Source organism: Hyperoodon ampullatus (assembly GCF_949752795.1).
Source record: "Hyperoodon ampullatus genome assembly, chromosome: 5".
NCBI lineage: Eukaryota > Metazoa > Chordata > Mammalia > Artiodactyla > Ziphiidae > Hyperoodon > Hyperoodon ampullatus.
This window is the reverse complement of record NC_136918.1, coordinates 26017147-26033483: the sequence shown is the minus strand read 5'-3', so window position 1 is coordinate 26033483 and position 16337 is coordinate 26017147. Positions and strand designations below refer to the sequence as shown.

At 38.0% G+C, this 16337-nt stretch overlaps 1 protein-coding gene across 2 annotated transcripts in view; it reads right to left on the bottom strand.

Moving 5' to 3' along the window:
• The window catches only part of ZNF385D (zinc finger protein 385D), a gene marked incomplete at its 5' end in the record, with an annotated part of 942221 nt that overhangs the window by 441 nt on the left and 925443 nt on the right, over positions 1-16337 (bottom strand). For both annotated transcript variants that reach the window (XM_079704335.1, XM_079704336.1), the window contains 2 exons: positions 8327-8428; positions 9494-9672. In XM_079704335.1, coding sequence (XP_079560461.1) covers positions 8327-8428; positions 9494-9672 — 281 coding nt within the window. The remainder of the gene's footprint in view (positions 1-8326; positions 8429-9493; positions 9673-16337) is intronic.

Genomic DNA, 16337 nt, shown 5'->3' with positions numbered 1-16337 from the left:
AACCTATATTCAATATCCTGAGATAAACCAAAATGGAAAAGAACATGAAAAAGAATATATATATATATATATATATATATATATATATATATATATATATATATATATATGTATAACTGAATCACTTTGCTGTACAGCAGAAATTAACACACCATTGTAAATCAACTGTATTTCCATAAAATAAAATTTAAAAAATAATGTAAAGTGTAGAACATCTTTCCTTTTGGAGAAATTTGAATATCCCAGAAAATGGCTTGACCTAGGATGTTACAAAGTCCTCCAGGAAAGTACTCTATTTTATTTTTTAAACATCTTTATTGGAGTATAATTGCTTTACAATGGTGTGTTTCTTTCTGCTTTATAACAAAGTGAATCAGTTATACATATTCATAGGTCCCCATATCTCTTCCCTCTTGCATCTCCCTGCCTCCTACCCTCTTTATCCCACCCCTCTAGGTGGTCACAGAACATGGAGCTGATCTCCCTGTGCTATGCGGCTGCTTCACACTAGCTATCTATTTTATGTTTGGTAGTGTGTATATGTCCATGCCACTCTCTCACTTTGTCCAGCTTACCCTTCCCCCTCCCCCTATACTCAAGTCCATTCTCTAGTAGATCTGCGTCTTTATTCCCGTCTTGACCCTAGGTCTTTCATAACCTTTTTTTTTTAGATTCCATATATATGTGTTAGCATATGGTATTTGTTTTTCTCTTTCTGACTTACTTCACTCTGTATGACAGACTATAGGTCCATCCACCTGACTAAAAATAACTCAATTTCGTTTCTTCTTATGGCTGAGTAATATTCCATTGTATATATGTGCCATATGTTCTTTATCCATGCACTTGTTGATGGACAGTTAGGCTGCTTCCATGTCCTGGCTATTGTAAATACAACTGCAATGAACATTATGGTACATGACACTTTTTGAATTATGGTTTTTCAGGGTATATGCCCAGTAGTGGGATTGCTGGGTCATATGGTAGTTCTATTTTTAATTTTTTAAGCAACCCCAATACTGTTCTCCATAGTGGCTGTATCAATTTACATTCCCACCAAAAGTGCAAGTGGGTTCCCTTTTCTCCACACCCTCTCTAGCATTTATTGTTTGTAGATTTTTTGATGATGGCCATTCTGAAGAGTGTGAGGTGATAGCTCATTGTAGTTTTGATTTGCATTTCTCTAGTGATTAATGATATTGAGCATTCTTTCATGTGTTTGTTGGCAATCTGAATATCTTCTTTGGAGAAATGTCTATTTATGTCTTCTCCCCATTTTTGGATTGGGTTGTTTGTTTTTTTGATATTGAGCTGCATGAGCTGCTTGTAAATTTTGGAGATTAATCCTTTGTAAATTGCTTCATTTGCAAATATTGTCTCCCATTCTGAGGGTTGCCTTTTCCTTTTGTTTATGGTTTCCTTTGTTGTGCAAAAGATTTAAGTTTCGTTAGGTCCCATTTGTATATTTTTGTTTTTATTTCCATTTCTCTTGGAGATGGTTCAGAAAGGATCTTGCTGTGATTTATGTCATAGAGTGTTCTGTCCATGTTTTCCTCTAAGAGTTTGATAGTGTCTGGTCTTACATTTAGGTCTTTAATCCATTTTGAGTTTATTTTTGTGTATGGTGTTAGGGAGTGTTCTAATTTCATTATTTTACATGTAGCTGTCCAGTTTTCCCAGCATCATTTATTGAAGAGGCTGTCTTTTCTCCACTGTATATTCTTGCCTCTTTTATCAAAGATAAGGTGTCCATATGTGCATGGGTTTATCTCTGGGTTTTCTATCCTGTTCCATTGATCTATATTTCTGTTTTTGTGCCGGTACCATACTGTCTTGATTACTGTATCTTTGTAGTATAGTCTGAAGTCGGGGAGCCTGATTCCTCCAGCTCCATTTTTCTTTCTCAAGATTACTTTCACTATTCGGGGTCTTTTGTGTTTCCATACAAATTGTGAAATTTTTTGTTCTACTTCTGTGAAAAATGCCAGTGGTAGTTTGATAGGGATTGCATTAAATCTGTAGATTGCTTTGGGTAGTAGAGTCATTTTCACAATTTTGCTTCTTCCAATCCAAGGACATGGTATATCGCTCCATCTGTTTGTATCATCTTTAATTTATTTCATCAGTGTCTTATAATTTTCTGCATACAGGTCTTTTTTCTCCTTAGGTAGGTTAACTCCTAGATATTTTATTCTTTTTGTTGCAATGGTAAATGGGAGTGTTTTCTTAATTTCACTTTCTGGTTTTTCATCATTAGTGTATAAGAATGCCAGAGATTTCTGTGCACTAATTCTGTATCCTGCTAGTTTACCAAATTCATTGATTAGCTCTAGTAGTTTTCTGGTAGCATCTTTAGGATTCTCTATGTATAGTGTCATGTCATGATTGCTGTGGCTAAAACTTCTAAAACTATGTTGAATAATAGTGGTGAGAGTGGGCAACCTTGTCTTGTTCCTGATCTTAGTGGAAATGATTTCAGTTTTTCACCATTGAGGACAATGTTAGCTGTGGGTTTGTCATATATGACCTTTATTATGTTGAGGAAAGTTCCCTCTAAGCCTACTTTGTGGAGGGTTTTTATCATAAATGGGTGTTGAATTTTGTCAAAAGCTTTTTCTTCATCTATTGAGATGATCATATTTTTTTCTCCTTCAATTTGTTAATAAGGTGTATCACATTGATTGATTTGCATATACTGGGAATTGATTGATTTGCATATATTGAAGAATCCTTGCATTCCTGGGATAAACCCCACTTCATCATGGTGTATGATCCTTTTAATATGCCGTTGAATTCTGTTTGCTAGTATTCTGTTGAGGATTTTTGCATCTATGTTCGTCAGTGATATTGGCCTATAGATTTCTTTCTTTGTGATATCTTTGTATGGTTTTGGTATCAAGGTAACGGTGGCCTCATAGAATGAGTTTGGGGCCATTCCTCTGTCTGCTATATTTTGGAAGAGTTTGAGAAGGATAGGTGTTAGTTCTTCTCTAAATGTTTGACAGAATCCCTCTGTGAAGCTATCTAGTCCTGGGCTTTTGTTTGTTGGAAGATTTTTAATTATATTTTTAATTTCAGTGCTTGTGATTGGTCTCTTCATATTTTCTATTTCTTCCTGGTTCAGTCTCGGAAGGCTGTGCATTTCTACGAATTTGTCCATTTCTTCCAGGTTGTCCATTTTATTGGCATATAGATGCTTGTAGTAATCTCTCATGATCCTTTGTATTTCTGCTCTGTCAATTGTTACTTCTCCTTTTTTCATTTCTAATTCCATTGATTTGAGTCTTCTTTTTTTTTCTTGATAAGTCTGGCTAATGGTTTATCATTTTTGTTTATCTTCTCAAAGAACAAGCTTTTAGTTTTATTGATCTTTGCTACAGTTTCCTTCATTTCTTTTTCATTTATGTCTGATCTGATGTTTATTATATCTTTCCTTCTGCTAACTTTGGGGGTTTTTGTTCTTCTTTCTCTAATTGCTTTAGGTGTAAGGTTATGTTGTTTATTTGAGATATTTCTTGTTTCTTAAGGTAAGATTGTATTGCTATAAACTTCCCTCTTAGAACTGCTTTTGCTGCATCCTGTAGGTTTTGGGTCATCGTGTTTCATTGTCGTTTGTTTCTAGGCATTTTTTGGTTTCCTCTTTGATTTCTTCAGTGATCTCTTGGCTATTAAGTAGTGTATTGTTTAGCTTCCATGTGCTTTTATTTTTACAGCTTTTATCCTGTAATTGATATTTAGTCTCATAGTATTGTGGTCGGAAAAGATACTTGATCTGATTTCAATTTTCTTAAATTTACCAAGGCTCGTTTCATGATCCAAGGTATGATCTACCCTGGAGAATGTTCCATGAGCACTTGAGAAGAAAGTGTATTCTGTTGTTTTTGGATGGAATGTTCTATAAATATCAATTAAGTCCATCTTATTTAATGTATCTTTTAATGCTTCTGTTTCCTTATTTATTTTCATTTTCGATTTACTGTCCAATGGTGAAAGTGGGGTGTTAAAGTCCCCTACTATGATTGTGTTACTGTCGATTTCCCCTTTTATGGCTCTTAGTATTTGCCTTATGTATTGAGGTGCTTCTATGTTGGGTGCATAAATATTTACAATTGTTATATCTTCTTCTTAGATTGATCCCTTGATCATTATGTAATGTCCTTCTTTGTCTCTCATAATAGTCTTTGTTTTAAAGTCTATGTTGTCTGATGTGAGAATTGCTACTCCAGCTTTCTTTTGATTTCCATTTGCATGAAATATCTTTTTCCATCCCCTCAATTTCAGTCTGTATGTGTCCTTAGATCTGAGGTGGGTCTCTTGTAGACAGCATATATACAGGTCTTGTTTTTTTTTTTTTTTTTTTTTTTTTTTTTTTTTTTTTTTTTTTTTTTTTTTTTGTGGTACGCGGGCCTCTCACTGTTGTGGCCTCTCCCGTCGCGGAGCACAGGCTCCGGACGCGCAGGCTCAGCAGCCATGGCTCACGGGCCCAGCCGCTCCGCGGCATATGGGATCCTCCCAGACCGGGGCACGAACCCGTATCCCCTGCATCGGCAGGCGGACCCTCAACCACTGCGCCACCAGGGAGGCCCCAGGTCTTGTTTTTGTATCCATTCTGACAGTCTATGTCTTTTGGTGGGAGCATTTAGTCCATTTACATTTAAGGTAATTATTGATACGTATGTTCCTATTACCATTTTCTTAATTGTTTTGGGTTTGTTATTGTAGGTCTTTTTCTTCTCTTGTGTTTTCTGTTTAGAGTAGTTCCTTTAGCATTGTTGTAATGCTGGTTTGGTGGTGCTGAATTCTGTTAGCTTTGCTTGTCTGTAAAGGTTTCAATTTCTCCATCAAATCTGCATCAGGTCCTTGCTGGGCAGAGTAATCTTGATTGTAGGTTTTTCCCTTTCATCACTTTAAATATGTCCTGCCACTCCTTTCTGGCTTGCAGAGTTTCTGCTGATAGATCAGCTGTTCACCTTATGGGGATTCCCTTTTGTGTTATTTTTCCCTTGCTGCTGTTAATAGTTTTTCTTTGTATTTAATTTTTGACAGTTTGATTAATATGTGTCTTGGCACGTTTCTCCTTGGATTTATCCTGTATGGGACTCTCTGCACTTTCTGGACTTGATTAATTATTTCCTTTCCCATATTAAGGAAGTTCTCAACTATAATCTCTTCAAATACTTTCTCAGTCCCTTTCTTTTTCTCTTCTTCTTCTGGGAGCCATATAATTTGAATGTTGGTGCATTTAATGTTGTTCCAGAGGTTTCTGAGACTGTTCTCAATTATTTTCATTCTCTTTTTCTATATTCTGCTCTGCAGTAGTCATTTCCACTATTTTATCTTCCAGGTCACTTATCCGTTCTTCTGCCTCAGTTATTCTGCTATTTATCCCTTCTAGAAAAATTTTAATATCATTTATTGTGTTGTTCATCACTTTTTGTTTGCTGTTTAGTTCTTCTAGGTCTTTGTTAAATGTTTCTTGTATTTTCTCCATTCTATTTCCAAGATTTTGGATCATCTTTACTATCATTATTCTGAATTCTTTTTCAGGTAGACTGCTTATTTCCTCTTCATTTGTTAGGTCTGGTGGTTTTTTGCCTTGCTCCTTCATCTGCTGTGTGTTTCTTTGTCTTCTCATTTTGCTTATCTTACTGTGTTTGGGGGTCTCCTTTTTGCAGGCTGCAGGTTCGTAGTTCCCATTGTTTTTGCTGTCTGTCCCCAGTGGCTAAGGTTGGTTCAGTGGGTTGTGTTGGATTCCTGGTGGAGGGGACTAGTGCCTGTGTTCTGGTGGATGAGGCTGGATCTTGTCTTTCTGGTGGACAGGTCCTTGTCTGGTGGTGTGTTTTGGGGTGTCTGTGGCTTTTTTATGATTTTAGGCTGCCTCTTTGCTAAAGGATGGTGTTGTATTCCTGTCTTGCTAGCTGTTTGGCATAGGTATCCAGCACTGTAGCTTGCTGGTCGTGGAGTGGAGCTGGGTCTTGGTGTTGAGATGGAGACCTCTGGGAGATTTTCGCCATTTGATATTATGTGGAGCTGGGCGGTCTCTTGTGGACCAGTGTCCTGAACTTGGCTCTCCCACCTCAGAGATACAGCCCTCATGCCTGGCTGGAGTGCCATGAGCCTGTCATCCACATGGTCATGTTGCGCTAGGTAGGAGGCCTCAGTTCATTGCTACATGGATCTCTCCTTAGGGCTGCTTGAGTGTCCTCATGACATGGCAGCTGGCTTACCCCAGGATGAATGACCTGGCCCTTGGTCCCCAGGACTGCTGCAGCTTTGGCTGCTGGGACCCCTCCAGAGCCAGCAGCCTCAGTGAGGCCACCCTCCCTTCGGGCTCCAGGGCAGTTTAGTGATGGTGGAGGGAAGACACCCCAAGCCAGGATTTCCAGCTCTCTATTTTATTTTTTGTGATAAATATACCTCGTGAGGAAAGTATTCATCTTGAGAAAAAACAGGGAATTTTTTACTGCACTCTTTACACACATTTTAACTAGCAGTGTATGGACATTTTTAAACAGAGATTAATTAATGCTGTCAGCTACTATTAGATTATGCAAGTATGTCAAGTGAGTAGCATAGTAAGGTGTGAGTACCAATCAAGAGACATTATAAAAATAATGAAATTCCATTTTCAATAAAGAAGCAAAGAAAACTTATCTTCCCCAAAAGTTTGATGTGTTTTGCTTTCATTGGTAGCAACATTCTCTCAAACTTACTATATAAAATCAGTTCATTCTCTGACTAGTAGCATTAGTAAGATGGCTGTTCTCAGGAAGGAAATGGTCTCATTTATGGAAGTCGTAAGTGACAGTTAAACAGGAGGTTTGGAAGCTAACATTAACACAATTTGACTTCTCTGTTTATTTAAGAACCATTCACTTGATTGTTGAAAGCTTCATCTACGCAGGTCAGAAAGAGCACTCAGGTTATGACTAGTGGTGCTGAAACATCAGCTCCATGCAGAATTCACAGCCACTCAATGCAGCTAAAATTGATTCTATGCAAGAGAGTAAAATGACTTCATTTGCATAAAAATGGGTGATGCTACTAAATTAATTGGGTCAACTCATTCTGAGGTCTCATAATGGATGACTGCAGTTTTACCTTAATTGTATTTTCATGTGTCAGCAGCACACAGTAGCACTGATTATTAATAAGATCTATTTTGAAGAAAACAGATTTCAAAATGCATAATTCAGCACATACTGTAGATCAATTGTTCTTCATCTTAATTTTTTTATGCACACAGTTATGGTTTATTACAGCTAAACAATGCAGAGCCCTGAGTCTCTTAGATGTAAGCTATGGTCACTTCAACCAGAACAAAAGCATATGCTTATAAATATTAGCTTAAAATGTCAGGAGGTTTACAGACATCCCCTAAAATCCTACAAAAATTCTAGGTCAAGACATCAGTACTAATATGTTTATTAATCTAAAACAAGAGGGCATATCTCAGGAAATATTTCCCAGTCCTTAGATAGTGTCCTTAGGTGAATAATTTTTAAAAAGGAGCCATGCCTTTGAAAGTGTGTTATTCAAAAGACAAAATTGTTGAGGGAATCAACAATACTGGTGCTTTGTCTCCTGAAGACCTTAAAAAGGAGATGCAAGAATTTGTTTTCACCTACCTTTTCCTAATAGTATCCACTAACCTCAAGTCCAGATTTCATGTGATTACCTACCTGACACAAAAGAGTTTGGTTTTCCTCCCATCCCCATGCTCTGTTGTAAACCTGTGCCCAACTAAAAAAATAAGATGCCAAACTTTGGCTAATGGTAACAAGACACTCAAACAACTCATGAAACCAATGATTCTGTTGGTGGAGTAGGAGTTGGACTTTCAAATCAATTGTTTGTCTTTACTTAGGTATCTTCCATTCATTTCATTTAGTAACTGACAAAAAAGAATCCAAGTTCAGCGAGTAGACTGCAGGACATGAAAGACTATTCTCAGGCTTCCCTAGTGGTAGAGTGGTTAAGGATCCTCCTGCCAATGCAGGGGACACGGGTTCGAACCCTGGTCCAGGAAGATCCCACATGCCGTGGATCAATGAAGTTCATGTGCCACAACAACTGAGCCTGCATTCCACAACTACTGAAGCCCGGGCACCTAGAGCCCATGCTCCACAATAAGAGAGGCCACCACACTGAGAAGCCCACGCTCCGCAACCAGGAGTAGCCCCCGCTCACCACAACTAGAGAAAGCCTGTGTGCAGCAATGAAGACCCAACACAGCCAAAAATAAAATATAAACAAATAAATAAATTTATTTTTTAAAAAAAGAAAGAAAGGCTACTCTCTATTGGGAAGCAAAAAGGACACTCACCCCCAGCGGATGTGCTGCCTTCTGCAGTTTGTTGTAAGGACTGTATTTAGGTTTCGGGGGCTTCCCAGCAGCTCTGTCTTTGTGCCTTCTACTGCTAATATGCTATTAAAAGCAATTAAAAATGACAGCTTTAAAAAAATTATCCCCCAAACCCCTCATAAATATTGTTTTAACCTGGGGCAGGATATTAATTATTTCATGCAAGTTGAAGAAAGACAAAAATAAAAGAGCGTGCACTTTTGTCCTCGGATGCTGATGCTTTGAGGAGAGATACCTTTGTGCTAGCCATATTAGTCTATTTTAAACAAATAGCAGGGTCTTCTTTTTCCCAGCCTTTTCCTTATTACTGCACAGATCTCGTTTTATGGACATTTACAGAGGAAAGAAATGTCTGAAGGAATTTTATGTGCAAATAAACAAAGATTGCCAGGCAGGCATGAATTTATTTCCATACTAATATTTATCCTCATATTTGTACAGCCAAATGTCAACCCCTTAAATTCTAAATATAAATAACTAAGGTGTGTAAAAATCAGTGCAAGAATGTATGTATGCATATAAAACACAACACAATATGAAGGCTGGGACTTCAACTAGAAACGTAGAACTGATCTCTTTGGAAGGCTATTCAAAATACAAGTGAATGCAACAGGATTAGTCATCTTGTTAGCAGGTGGCTGCAGGATTTAGAAATACAGTACACCACCATGTAATAAAGTACATAAAATAAAAGAAGAGCACAGCATAAAATTAGTGGTAGCATGTAAATATCTAAACAAGTAAAAATGGAACATTGAAATTTGACCTTTAAAGAAAATCAACACTTTTGAGTGGGAAACCTGGTAAAGAAAAGATCTACTACCCCCCTTCCTCCCACTCTTCATATATAAAAATAGCACAGGCTCACTTCAGGCACTTTCGGAAAGATCTTAGAAGCCATTACATTTTAGTATTCCTTTAAGCAACCAAAATATGCATAAATAAATAAGGAGAGTGAATAAGAAGCTAAGTGGATGGATGGATGGATGGATGGACGGATGGATGGATGGATGGATGGTGGATGGATGGATGGGAGAGAAAATCAGAAAAGAAAGGGAACAGAGGAAGCACACATTCTACTCGTGCGTGACCCCATCTGTTTTCACTTTTAGAATGGGTACCACCTACCTGTTTAAGTTGTGTTTCTGAGTTGACATGCACATCACAGATTTCACAGTGAAACGTTTTGTTCTGCAGGCCTGTATTCCCCTTATTCACTGGTCCTTTGCCTTTCACACCTACCCTAGGGAAGGCTTTGATAGTCCCACTTCCGTTCCGAGCTTCTAGCATTGTTTTGTGCTTAGTACCTGCCAGGAATATTTAGAAAAAAGGAAATAAAAAAGAGGGGGAAAATCTTAGCTAGTAATCTCCTCCAAGAAACGATAAAATAACACAACAAGATGTGATGCCGAGTTTGAATGCAGTTCTTCCAGGGATTATTCTTGAAATATGCTTATGACATAGAAAACTGTAACAATGTGCTCTGATCACCTTATATAACATTACTTAATCACTCATCTTTTTATAATGTCCTGTTTTACAAATAAGCACCATCAGTACAGGAACTAAACTCAAAAGTCCTGAAATGAAATTAAATGGGTGTGACTTCTTTTCATTTCCTCTTGATGCTAATAAGATATAAATGATAGCTGATGAGGAAGAGTGATTTACTTGCTACAGGTGTAGTTGGAGGTGAGGTGTAACAAGTGTAATCAGTTTAAACATGGTGTGTTTACAGAAGTGGCACTAATTAAATGCCCACTTTCTAAATAGAATACAAACAAGCTTTCCTGGCTATGGGGTTTAGGATCAAAGAGGGAGAGTAATTGTATAGAGATCTTAATGACTCTGGAAAAAAAAAAAACCTATTAGAACAGCAAAGTTCACACTGATTGGCTCTGAAATTTCAAATATAAACAAATGAGTAAAAAATGGGGGGATTCGGCTAAGCAGATATACTGTAAAGAAACCCTTCTTTTTATTAAACCAGTCACATCTTTTGGCTGTCCCACATAACTAATGTAATTCTACTTTTCAAGATTTGCTTTTTTTTAACACTAAAATTCAGGATGGCAGTTTGCTTTCAAAAACTTTGCTCACAATTTCCTTCTCCTTGGAGTTGATAAGTATTCTTTACTTTTCTCATTTAGCCATATGTTTTTGCTATGAAATGTTCTCTTGTAATCATTGATGTCCTTTCTGCCATTCTGGTTTTCTAAATCCTGATTTAGGGGTTTCACCTTCCTAATTGTATTTATTAGATTGTTACCAGTTCTGGAAGCATAGAAAAAAAGAGAAATTCTTAACTTCTGGTTCTTGGGCCAGCCTCTCAGAATCATTCCATATCAATGAAGAAAAGATGCTGAGGGTTCTCCAGCTCCTTGTCAATCACTCATGTCTTCAATAAGAGGTAATGCACATATGGAACAGGTTTAGAGCCATATGTTTCTCTCTTGTAAAATGATGATACCTTTACTGAGTCCAATATTTAAAAATGCATATTTTTACCACTTAGGTTCCCACTTTGAATCTCATTTTCTTATGCACAGCAATGAAAATGTTCATATCTCAACATATTAAAGAGAGAGAAAATAGTCAACGTTTTGTGAGAAGACGGGAGAGGCTGAAATACGGAGTCAGAGAACCATGAGGTAGTGGTGGTGGTAGCAGTGAGGCTGCCCTGGGATTCACTTTCACCCATGTCCCCTGCAATATAGTGACCTAATGCTTTCTGCTTTGTATGAAGATACCATAAATGAGAGGAGGGCAAACAATTTTCTAGTGAGCAATACATACCTACAAACATAATGAATGAATGAGTATACACACACACACACACACACACACATACACATTGTTGTGTCCTACCTTCATTTATACCATATTCCTACAAATTCGAAGCTTTTGTGACACTATGTGAGTAGAGGGTTACCCAACCTTCTTTATCCAAACAGGTAATTTTATCAAAATATTTTTTTCCCATGCAACCTCTATAGTAAAACTGGGAATCTTTCCTGGGGCCACTGTGGCTTAGGAATGTCTAAGTTGCAGTCAGTAGGAGACAAATTCTCATCCTGACTTTAATTTTTGTGTGTGTGGTACACGGGCCTCTCACTTCTGTGGCCTCTCCCGTTGTGGAGCACAGGCTCCGGACGCGCAGGCTCAGCAGCCATGGCTCATGGGCCCAGCTGCTTCGTGGCATGTGGGATCCTCCCGGACCGGGGCATGAACCCACGTCCCCTGCATTGGCAGGCGGACTCTCAACCACTGAGACACCAGGGAAATCCCTCATCCTGACTTTCTTGAAGGCCCCTTGACTCACTCTGGTTAATATCCTATGTGATTTGAGCTGGCGTTTGATAGTGGTAACCAGAATGGATCAGAAAACTGTTTCTACCTATTCACTGATATGGAAGTATTTCATCTTGCCTGGGAGGACAAAAAAAAGTCAGGTGTGGGTGGCTTGTTTCAGGATTGAGTGGCAGATGGGTTAGGAGGAGAAGAAATTCAAAAAAGTTGCTCCCAATAGCGACAGTAAGTAAAAATCCAGTAAAAAGACATTCTCCATATTATCTCTGGCAAGCTAAGACCCACCTATGTCCTGTCCCTAGGGGAAGGAAAGAAACAGAAGATATGTGAGCATTGGAGAAATACCCAACCTCTCAGAAAAATCACTGTGTCATTAGCATTATTATTTCAGTGTAGTCTCTCCACAGCAGCTAGTAAAGATAGGAAAGTTAAATATACACACTCATGCATGCCTTACACACATGCACATACACACATACACCAAACACATGTGGTTAAAATTGTGCTGAGATTGGGTGAAAAACTTCAGTTAATAGCTTTGACTCTGGGATTACTATTCATCATCACGTAGAGTGGAACGTTTGTGCAATGTAACCTCCTGCATCTAGTAGCAGCTTGTCAGTCATAATTAAATAGCTATTAGATCGTTTTATAAGATCTTAAAGCTTGAACAGCCTGTAAAGGTAGCTGTTTTTCCTTCAAGTACAGCTACAATTAAGGAGAGATGTACTACTCTTAATTTTCAAGCATTTATATTTTTGAGAGATCAAATGTGCATGAATAATCTAAAAATAGTGACTTTTAGGAGAACTGATACTTATTTTATTTTTTAAACATGGCACATATTGTGATAAATTATTTACCTGCTCTTAGCCACCCACGAGTTTAGGTGCTATTATCATGCCCGTTTTAGAGATAACAAACTGAGACTCAGAAAGGTTAAGTTCCTTGCCCAACTCACAAAGCAAACACTACTTGAAGTTACTGGCGGGTAGAAAGTGGATTTCTAACTAAGTCCTTAGAGCTATGGGGATTTAGCCAGAAATCCACTAAGGATGTCTGAGCTAGCTGAATTCCAGTAACACAGGACTCTCTCATAGTACCTTTAATTTTTCTATTTTGTTAATGCAGTCTTTTCTAAACTCGGATTTTAATTTGAGTCTTTCAAATCTCCCTTCCCCTTGTTTTCTTGTAATGCTCCTTTCTGCTCAGCAGAGTACCCGGAACCAGGATGCTACAATGAATGACAGTGGTTTTGTGATGGCAGGTTTGAATACCTCAGGTTTCAACAATGTGTAAATATCTCACAAGGCTCCTGTCTTCCCCTGTGATTGCACAGTAGGGCCATTGCAAAGCTACTTCTGTACCTTAAATGGACTATTTTCTTCCCATCACGTTTAAAAGGCCAACACTGATAATGACATTCATTTGAAGCTTCCATGATTCCTGAAATGTGAAACTGTTCTCCAACCACAGTTTAAATGCAGCAAGCCATCATGCTCCTAGAAATATTGATTTTGTTTGCTTTTTTAATTTGTTTGCTTTTGATTGCCTTGGGTCAGGATATTGTATCTGCAAAACTCAAAATAATATGTGGTGCAGAGTGAATAGAGGCTAGCCTTCCCTTTAATTCCTCATCATCTTTACAACTCCCTTTTTTAGGTGGCTCTTAAGTTAGGTACTGGCATAAAGGAAAGGTAGGTGAGCAAGAAAACTGGCAAATGACTTTTTAAAATTAAATCAATCATTCTTTAGGTCATCAGGAAAATTGGGGAAATTTCTTTAAAGTGGAAAAAAACCCAGAATTCCATCAAGGAGAAGCATATCAAAATATTAATGGTGGTCATCATGTACCAGTCTTTTATTTTCTATTTGTATATGTGTATTTTAAAAAGTTTGGATAACTTAGTTAAAGTGATTTTGTATAGAACTTTCCTTGGAATCATATATACTTTTAAAAATGCACATGATTTTTAATGACAGCATAGGCTTACAATACATGAACGTTATATATTTAACCACTTATCTAATATTAGACATTTGAATTATTTTCTTTTTTTTTCCTATATAATTATTTTGTAATGAACATCCTACTTGGTAATCTTTTAAAATCTATCTTAAGGTTATTTCCTTAGGATAGATTTTCATAATTAGTATTATAGGTACAAAGTATGGCTATTTTTAAGCCTCAATTCAAGCTGTCAGATTAACTGTCTAAACAGTACAAAGGAAGTTTCAGAGAGATTCATTTTATAGGGAAATGTATCCTGGTAGAGTCTGCAAAATTCACCTTTCTATAAAATAAATTTCAATACCTTAAAGTTCAATTTTCCAGAATGCCCATGAGATGAGATTTAATAGTGTTAGACTAGACCCTTAGCAAACCCATGTGACTGCCAGTGATAGTTTAGTTACCTTCTCATTGACAAGTTCAGATGATTCCAGCTTATAGATACATGGGCAGGAAAGTGCTCAGGCTCCATACAAACAGCAAAATGCAAAGGTGTTTTTTGATGTGTTTATTTATAACATTCAGTAAAATGGCATTATAGTCCAAATCTGTGTGTCCTAAGGAAAGAAATTTGTTTTGAATCTCTACACCTGAAGGGTATAATTGGCATCAAGTGCCTCCATGTTCTCTCTATTTTTAAGTCCTCTAAATGTCAAATTAACCTTTTATTACCCTGATCTAATATATACTATGTATTTTCCATGTCACTCTTAATTTTATTTTGTCTTTGAAATGAAATCTTTTGTTTATTTTATCAGCATATCAACAAACAGTAATCACCCAGAATGGCATCCATGCTATCAGGTGACCAAGGAATGCCCCAAATGAGTAAAATTTGTGTCATTTCTGTTAGCTCCCTGGTTGAAAGTAATTTGTTGATTCATCAGTAATGCATCACAAGTCCAAATTGCAGAGGTGAAAGTAGAGACAAAGGAAACAGAGGAGAAGAGAACTTTGCTTTTAGCATTAGAAAGGTCCTCTGAGAAAGAGCTATGAAGTGGGAACAGAAGGAGAGGCAAGCCACACAGCACCAGTGGGGATGGACTTGATGTCCAAAGACAGCTCAGGAAAGAGCTCTGCAGACCCTGGGAACCAGTAAGCGGAGCACTGGCTGGGTTTGATGGGGAGATAAACATGTGGAAATGATATGGCAGTAACCCTTGACATACCAGCACATGAGAATTTTCAGGTATCCAGAAAGCCTCTTTTATCTATAACAATGGACTACAAGGAAGATGAAGGATTTCCTGTGCTGCTTTAGACATGCATTTAACAATCCTTATTTGCACCCATCTCTGCTACTTAGAAACAAGGCCCTTAAAGCATGGGAAAATGCTCCACAGCTTTCATATCCATTAACCAAGAGAACCCGGCAAAAAGGTTTTCACATAATAAACACTCAATAAATGGACAAATTAGACACTCCCATAGTATACCAGATATGATGTTGTCTTAGTTATTTATAAAAACAGTGTTTTTGCTTACTTTTTGTGTAACTAGCTCAGTTTTCACTTTTTTAAATGAAAGTAACACTTTGTTAGAAAATTCAAAGAGCACAGCAAAGTATAAGGTGAAAAGCAAAAGCCCTCCCACTTTTCACCTTCAAGCCGCATGCCCTCAGTAGGGAAAGAGTTTCATGTGCAAACTTCCTGAAATGTTCTAAATATCAGTGACATTATATTAGGCTCGAGTAGAAAAAATAATGTAGTTTGAACATTCTACTTAGTTTGCGCAGGAAACCACTCTTAAGAAGCACAGCACATAAAAGTACACAGCAAGAAAACACATCTCAACACAACTCTGAAATCACTTATTCTGGTTGTTCATCCATGAGATGTCACCAAACACGAAATAACTAAACCCTGAATGCTCACAGCTACATATTTTTTTTTCTATTAGGTAATATATCCCAAATCACCCATATTGCAAACCCCAAAGTACATTATTTAAGAATTGTAAGAACGCAGGTGACTCTTCCTATGGCAGTGCAGGTTTGAGGAGGTGGCTCATGGGGGTGAGACATTTAGGGTGAAGTGACACCGACCTTGGAACCAGATTGGCTGGGTTTGCATCACAGTCCCAACATTTAAGGGCTCTATGGCTTTGGGCAAGTCAAGTAGCAGAAATCTCATCAGCACAGAGAGAAAGCTTCACTGAAAACTTATTGCAGAGTGGTGGGGGAAGCTGGAATCCATGACAGCAACAGCAGGGTATGTGGCAAGAATCAAGGCATTCAATCCACCCTGGGTGGTCTCGTCTTCCTGCAGCTTGTAGACCCTCAGGCTTAGGAGCAGTTTCAAGCACACAGCCTTGAGAGAGTAAGATGTTCTTGAGACCATCTGTACCAAATCTGTGACTGAACCCAGTGAAGACCTCTATATAAACGTTTAAGGTTCTGGCAGCTCACAGAGAGACCTACACTTTTACCACCAGCTGCTGGAGAGAGCCTAATAGACAAAGTGCTTCTAAGTCAGCCTGTTGTAGCTGAACAGCTATTGTAGACCCTTATAATCTGACTTCAAAATGGAGACAGCCACATTCACTGTCGTGCAGCTGACAGCATCTTGGTGCCGCAGCCAGGGGTCAGGCCTGAGCCTCTGAGGTGAGAGAGCCAAGTTCAGAACACTGGACCACCAGAGACCTCCTGGCCCC